This window comes from Microtus ochrogaster, unplaced genomic scaffold, assembly GCF_000317375.1.
Source record: "Microtus ochrogaster isolate Prairie Vole_2 unplaced genomic scaffold, MicOch1.0 UNK44, whole genome shotgun sequence".
Classification (NCBI taxonomy): Eukaryota; Metazoa; Chordata; class Mammalia; order Rodentia; family Cricetidae; genus Microtus; species Microtus ochrogaster.
In genome coordinates this window covers 2,925,880-2,933,939 of record NW_004949142.1, presented here as the reverse complement: position 1 = coordinate 2,933,939, position 8,060 = coordinate 2,925,880, and the positions used below count along the sequence as shown (strand labels likewise).

The window sequence follows — 8,060 nt, the reverse complement described above, 5'->3', positions numbered from 1 at the left end:
AATATATAATATATAAAGTATATATTTGTAGCCTTGACTGGCCTGGAACTTGCTATGTAGATCAGGCTGGCCTTGAACTCATAGAGATCTGCCTGCCTCTGTCTTCCCACCCTTACCCCAGTGCTGGGATTAAAGGTTTATGCCACCACACCCCACAAGCACATATTTTTTTCTTTTTTTCAGATTTATTTACTTATTATGTATACAGTGTTCTGTCAGCACGTATGCCCACAAGCCAGAAGAAGGTATCAGATCTTATTGTAGGTAATTGTAAGCCACCATGTGGTTACTGGGAACTAAACTCAGGACTTGTGTTCTTAACCTCTGAGCCATCTCTCCATCCCTGCAAACACATATTTTTAAATGCTTAGCAGCAGATAGCTGAAATAGTAGTAACTGATGAGATAATTATCCATTTCTTCAATAATTATGAGATAATCTCTTGCCTAAAGTATATTTAAAAATGAATTACCTGGTCATCTTTTTAAGGGAAATTTGGTGACAGCTTATATGAAATTTTAAAGTTCATCTGTTTAACCTGTTCTGTTTCTAGGAACTTATTAGAAAGTTAGATGTGATTGAGTACATATTCAAAGAACAAAAATGATTGTTCACGGAAGGATGGCTTCTAGATAAGCCAGAAGGGGAAGAATTTAATATAATATAGTATAACCATGCCGTAGAGTATTATGTGGGATTAACTGCTGTTGTATATTTATATTTAATGTTGTAAATGTGTAACTGTGGCATATTGAAGGAAGTGAGCTACAAAATATGATGAATGAAACAATCCAATTTTTGTTTAAAAAATACATGATGTGCATTTCTGGGCTGAGCATACGGCTGTGCCCCAGGAAGCTGGTAGGCAGGATGTTAGCTAAGGCTTTTCTGTGGGTGCCACTATGCTACTGATGGTTCTCTTGGTGGGTGACGGGAACTTTTTTGCTTTAGACAAATATTGTGTTCATCTTTTATAGCAGCCCTGCGTTAGCATTTATAGTTTGTAAAAACCACAAAGCTATTTTCATTCTGTAGTTCGGTAATAATAATAACAACTAACATTCACAGGGTGCTTACCAAGTACCAGGCAGTGTCCTGGGCATTTCACATGCACTAACTCAGGGTATTGAGTGCTAGTAGACAGTATTGTCATTTCACAGTAAGGAGGTTAGGGTACAGTGGGAGTAAAGGACTTACCTTTCCCACATAGCTGCTAGAGGCAGGGTTAGATCTAGAAAGCTTGGGGACAGTACATGTGCTCTGTACAGCTTCTTAGTGTGTCTCTGTCCGGATGACCAAATAATTGACTACATGTGTCTTTCCTGATTTGGCTCTCCATCATGGGATGCTGTGCAGTCCCGGCAGTGTGAGTGTTGCCTAGATTCGTATGACTCACTGTGCTTTCATGTTTTTTGGTTTTTTGTTTTTTTTTTTTTCAAGGTAGCATTTCTCTGTACTGGGATTAAAGGCATGCACCACCATGCCCAACCATTTTTTTTTAAGGGCTTGCTATTTTTCACTGTTAACTGTTACACATTCTACATTGGATATTTACTAAAGTCTTAAAATAAAAGACATATAGTCCTGGAGAGATGGCTCAGCAGTTAAGAGTGCTTACTCTTCTTGTGGAGGACTTGGGTTCTGTTCCCAGCTCCTGTGAGGTGGTTTACAATCTCCTGTAACTCCAGTTCTAGGAGATGGCAGTGCCTTCTTACAGCCTCTGAGGGCTCCCGTGTGTATGTAGTACACATAAATTCATACATGTATCTCATATCCACATAAAAATAGTAAGTAAATCTAAAGAAATATGCTGGGTGGTGATGGTGCATGCCTTTAATCCTAACACTCAGGAGACAGAGACAGGCAGAGCTCTGTGAGGTCAAGGCTAGCCTGGCCTACAGAGAGAGTTCTAGGACAGCCAGTGCTACACACAAATGCTGTCTCAAAAACAAAAATACCAGGAAGGAAGGGAGGAAGGAAAGGAGGGAGAGAGGAGGAAGGAAAGAAAGAAGGAAGAAAGGAAGGAAGGAGAAACCATGCATAAGCTACCAGTAGACTAAGCCACTGACAAGTTGTTGAGTTGTTTTTCTCCAGCCATTTCATCCTAATAATTTATACATATGCATCAAACCCTTCATAAGCTGGACATGGTGGTTCATGCCTATAATCCCAATACTTGGAAGGCCAAGGCAGGAGACTCTCTAAGTTCCAGGACAGCCAGGGCTAGATAGACCTCTAAGCATGATGTCATTCACACACATTTAACACGGTTAATCCCAGTACTCTTTATTTCAGGCAGCTGTGTAATGAGACTCTGTCTCAAGAAGCCAAATAGAATATAAAGCCAACAATTAATAAAATTAGTGTCATATTAATTGTAACTTGCACTTTTCATCTGATGGTTTTCATTTTTGTTATCAAACATTGCAAAGCTTATTTTAAAATGGCTGCAAAGTCATCGGTGTGATCTACATAATTTATTTAGTTTGCTTCCAATTTTGATCATAATTGTGGGGCTGGTGTTTTATTGTTTGTTCTGCTCTCTGTATTTCTTCTGTTCACCTGCCTTGTATGTGTCTCCCTGGAACAAACTTCTAGAAGTACTGAAAATTGGTAAGAGCATCTCTAGTGTTGGAAATGGTCCTAAACTGGTAACTCTGAGAAACCCACCCCAGTGCAGTGGTAGATCTTTCTTTCTGAGCTTTTTTCTTTTCCCTAACCCTCATGCTTAAAATTTAGGTGAAATTATCTTTGTTAAACCCTGACTCTGCTTCATAAAAAGCAAACAGAAAGCATTTGCCAGTCCCCTCCCCGACAGATTTCCTGGCTAGAGCTGCTCAGCAATGATTTACAGCTGGTACTCTGTATGCTCACCCTGTAGGCTCAGGCAAAGCAGAGAGCTGGCAGAGCTGGGAGAACCGGCCCAGGGAAGTGTTACAGGCTGTACACAGAACGTGCCTACAGAGATGAAATGCTGACCACCAATGTGCCAGAAATCCAGAGAACCAACCTGGCCAGCACAGTGCTGTCCCTCAAGGTAAGAACTGCCTATCGCACAGCCCCCTTACTCAGGTCACCTCACAGAACCATTCCTTTGAATGAAGTGCAGTGTTGTATGGTGTCTGTGATAACAGCTCCCTGTGCAAGTCTGGGCTGAAATTGTAGTCTCTTGTGAGTGCATGGTTTGTTTCTTACTGTAATAACCAGCAGGATATTTGGCTCTACTAGGTATTAGTTATGTAATCAGTGCCAAACTACAGACAAACATTTTTAACCCCAACCACTTCAGCTTTCAGATTCAAATTTATTTGTTCCTTGCATTTTGCTTGCGTGTGTGTGTGTGTGTGTGTGTGTGTGTGTGTGTGTGTGTGTGTACATGCGCTCCCACGTGTGTTTGAGACAAGGTCTGACTATATATTGGCCTGGAACTTGTTATATAAACTAGGTTTGACCTTGAAGTCAAAAAGATCTACTTACCACTACCTCCAAGTGCTTTAATCCCCCAAGGGATTAAAGGCATGTTCCACTACATTCGGTGAATTCTGCTTTTAAATTTTGTTTTTTAATGTTCATTGTCATTATTTTTAATTATGTGCATGTGTGTGCACTTGTGTGCATGTGGATATGTGAATTCAAGTGCAGATACTCTCAGAAGGGAGGCCAGAGGCGTCAGAATCCCTCTGGAGGCGATGGCTGTGAACCTGACATGGGGGTCGGGAATCAAACTCTGGAAGAACAGCAGAACTGCTGAGTCATCTCTCCAGCTTGAATTCTGGTTAAAAAGGGGAAAAGGTGTACTGGTTTTGAAACTGTAAGGGGAGGTTGTCCAGGTCCCAGCTGTCGTGCAGGACTTGCTTTCAGTCAGAATTCTGCTCTTCCTCTAGCACTCCCCAGCGAGCTCTTCGTCTCTCTTGGCAGGAGGAGTCACATGAGTCATTTCCCAGCTCATGGCGTGTCCCGTGACGCCAGTGCTGCCCTGAGCCTTGGCTCTTCACCAGTGCAGAATGCTCTCTTGTCATTTGTTATTCATTTAGTGTAAGAAAGGCCAAAACAGCTTCAGAGGAAAGCCCGCTGTGGTCCCTCCATGGCCCAGACTTCTGGTTTGGCCGTGTGACTTGGGGCACGTTTATCTGCCCAGCCCCCTGTTCTGTGATCTTGTCATAAAAAGGCATCTGTTAATAGTGTTGGTTGGAGAGCGAGGTGGAAGGATGCAAGCGAAGGCACTTGGCACAGTGATTGCTGACATAACTCTTCACAGCTATTGTTCACACAATAAGCAGTTATTGGATGCCTGCTGTGCTTAGGATTGCAGACCCTTTATGAGGAAGAAGGGGAAGCACAGCACCCTTCACAGACGAACAGAGCATCATTCAGTCACTTCACCAAATTTGCTGTTTTGTGCCATACATATGTTCTCATACACAGAACTCTTGAGCAGTAGCCGTGTTGGCACTGTCTTTATGCCCCAGCCACTACTATGGCATGGAGCACTCCACAGATGTGCAGAAGACAGGACAGCTAAGCTATGCTCTTTTATTATTGTAAAATATGTATAATTAAAATGTACAAATTGCTTTAAGCTTTTTTTTTTTTTTTGTCTTTCTGTCTGTCTTCTTCTTTTTCCTCTTCTTCCTACTCCTCTTCCTTCTTGTTCTTCTTCTTTGTTGTTTTCTGAAAATGGACTTCACTGTGTAGTCCTGCATGTCCTGGGACTCACTTGTAGACCAGGCTAGCCTCTGACTCTCATAAAGATCTGCCTACTTCAGCCTTGAACATTGGCATTAAAGATGTGTACTATCACACCTGGCTTGTTCTGTTTTTTTTTTGTATGTTTGTTTTTGTTTTTCAAGACAGGGTTTCTCTGGCTTTGGAGCTATCCTGGAACTAGCTCTTGTAGACCAGGCTGGCTTCAAACTTACTGAGATCCGCCTGTCTCTGCCTCCCGAGTGCTGGAATTAAAGGCCACCACCGTCCGGCTTGTTCTGGGTTTTAAACCTACAGCCGCAGCATAGTAAGCTCTCACTCCCCACTGAGTTACATCACAAGCCATTGTAACTTCTGCTGTTTTTATTTTGAGTCAGAGTCTTTCTGTGTAGCTCAGACTGGCCCCAAACTTTTGATCCTCCTGCTACTACTTCCAGAGTGTCAGGATTATAGATGTGTGCCATTGTGCTTGGCCATTGTAAGCTTTTAGTGTTATCTCCACATTAGGTCCAGCCTTTGTACAGCCATCACGCTGACCTGTTCTCAGAGTGTTCACATTATCCTTTCCCCATTCCCTAGTCTTTGGTAGTAATATTCTACATTCAGAGAGAGAGAGAGCAAGAGCGAGAGCGAGAGCGAGAGCGAGAGAGAGCGAGAGCGAGAGAGAGAGAGAGAGAGAGAGAGAGAGAGAGAGAGCGCGAGAGCACATAAGTGTCTGCATTTACCTAGTCTTTCTGACTTCACTTAGCATAATTCTTTTGAGGTGTGGACAGGCTGTTGTGTGTGCTGGGATTTCATACCTGTCTTAGGATAATGTTCCATGGGTCCTCTGGAAGAAGCCAGTGCTCTTAACTGCTAGGTGGTTTCTCTGACCCCTCAATATGTGTGTGTGTGTTTTTAAGATTGATTGATTGATTGATTGATTTATTATGTATACAGTGTTGTGGCTATATATATACCTGCATACCAAAAGAGGGCACTAGATCTTATTATGATGGTTTTGAACCACCATGCCGGTGCTGGAAATTGAACTCAGGACCTATGGAAGAGCATCCAGTGCTCTTAACCAATGAGCCATCTCTCCAGCCCCTCAATATGTGTTTTATTTTTTTATAATGTGTCTATATGTGTGTATGTGTACAGAGGCCAGACTGGTGGATCCCCTGGAGCTGGAGTTGTAGGTGGTTGTGAGCCTCCTGATATGGGTGTTGGGAACCGAACTCAGGTTCTGTGGAAGAGTAATGTGTGCTCTCAACCACTTGACCATCTCTCCAGCCTCCTTTTGATATTTTTAAGTATGAACCTAGGGATATACAAGTTGGGTCATATGGTAACTATGTTTAACTTTTTATTTTTAAAACATTATTGATAACTTGTTAGCCTTGGCTTGAAACTTATAAAGAATGGCCTGCCTCTGCCTCCTGAGGGCTATAATTAGAAAAAGCATCTGCCGGGCTGTGTTTTACTTTTTAAACCACCACCAAACTACTTCCATAGTGGATTTTCATATTCCTATAAGAAATATACGAGATGTCCTGTTTTGTTTTTTTTCCTATCCTGCTACACCCTAGTGTTTTGTTGTAGTTTTTACTTGCATTGCCCTGAGAGAGCTTGTGTGTCTTCTTTGGTGAAATGTCTATTTAAATGAATCTTCAACTTTGCTCACCACCCCACATCTCCTCTGTACTCTTTCCTTTTATTGGTGACCATGAGTGGAGATGAGTGGGTGGTAAGTGCATGTGGAGGTCAGAGGGCAACTTTTGGGAGTTGGTTCTCCCCTTCCACGGGAGGGGTAAGTCTAGGGATCAAACTCAGGTTGTCGGGTTTGCCCAGGAAGCAGTTTTATAGTTTTATGTGATAGATCATATAACTGCACTTTTTTTCTTTCTTCTTTTTTTTGGGGGGGTGTGTGTTTTGAGACAGGGTCTCATGTATTCCAGGTTGACCTAGAACTTGTTTTTTGTTTTGTTTTGTTTTGTTTTGGTTTGGTTTTTGGTTTTTCAAGACAGGGTTTCTCTGTGGCTTTGGAGTCTGTCCTGGAACTAGTTCTGTAGACCAGGCTGGTCTCGAACTCACAGAGATCCGCCTGCCTCTGCCTCCCGAGTGCTGGGATTAAAGGCGTGCGCCACCATCGCCCGGCTTGACCTAGAACTTGATGTATAGTTGAGAATGACCTTAAACTAAGTTTACCAACCCCTTTTTGTCGGGGGTGGGGGTTTGAGACTAGGTTTTACTATATAGTCTAGAATGACCTGGAACACTCTATGTAGGACTGTTCTTGAACTCACAGAGACCCACCTGCCTCTGCCCCTGCCCCCTCCTTGTGGTGGGATTAAAGGTGCGCGCCACCGCACACAGTTTCAGCCTCTTTTAAACACTGAGTTAAAGTTTGTCCTTTTGTTGTAACTCTGTGTGTTTGTTTATTTGGAAAGAATGTTTTTGTTTTGTTAAAGATTTAGAGTTAGGTATAGCATGTGTATTTGCAGTGTGTTTGCACGTGAGCAGGTGCTTTAGAAGGCCAGGACACCCAATTGCCTGGGGTTAGAGTTACAGATGGTTGTGAGCTGCCCATTGTTGGCTTGGGACCTGAACTCCAGAAGAACAGCAAAGTGCCCTTACCTCTGAGCAGTCTCTCTAGCACAGAGGAATGTTTTCTCAAGTTTCCTGAGGGGTCTAGGCATTTGACCCAGTTGGTAGAGTGTTGGTGCACCATTCACGAAGCCTTCGGTTCCTTCCCAGCACTGCATAAACCAGGTGTAGTTGTGCATGCCTATAATTCCAGCACTTGGGAAGTGGAGGCAGGAAGAGAGTTCGCTGAGAACATGCATGGATGATAATAGTCTGAACTTTGTGTGGGAAGAGTCTGGAGGTTACTGCCACTCTGCCTGGGCTTCCTAATTGCATTGAAGAAACAGTGGAGCATTTAACATGGGACCGTCTCCGTTTTAACTGGTGAGGCTCATCTTCCTGTTGCTTTATTTTCTAGGCCATGGGCATTAATGACCTGCTGTCTTTTGATTTCATGGATGCCCCACCAATGGAAACTCTGATCACGGCCATGGAGCAGCTGTATACACTGGGGGCCCTGGATGATGAGGGCCTGCTCACTCGCCTGGGCCGCAGGGTAAGGGGCAGGAGAACTTCTGGTGCTTTGGGGAGGGCACCCTGGCTGGTCTTCCCCCTTTGGTTTAGCAAAAGCAAGTGTTGAGGACTTGAAAAGCTTTGAGTAGGGTTAAATGCTCTTTAGAAGGTGGGGGGAATGGATAGTGGGAGCCAGGCTGTCCTTGAACTCTGATCTTCTCACCTTTGTCTCCATGCAACAGACACCACCACAACTGACCCTAAATGCCCTTTTA

At 43.4% G+C, this 8,060-nt stretch overlaps 1 protein-coding gene across 2 annotated transcripts in view; it reads left to right on the top strand.

Annotated features, from left to right (window-relative positions):
• The window catches only part of Dhx8 (DEAH-box helicase 8), a 33,406-nt gene that overhangs the window by 20,601 nt on the left and 4,745 nt on the right, over window positions 1-8,060 (top strand). For both annotated transcript variants that reach the window (XM_005369154.2, XM_026777022.1), the window contains exons 18-19: window positions 2,882-3,037; window positions 7,691-7,828. In XM_005369154.2, coding sequence (XP_005369211.1) covers window positions 2,882-3,037; window positions 7,691-7,828 — 294 coding nt within the window. The remainder of the gene's footprint in view (window positions 1-2,881; window positions 3,038-7,690; window positions 7,829-8,060) is intronic.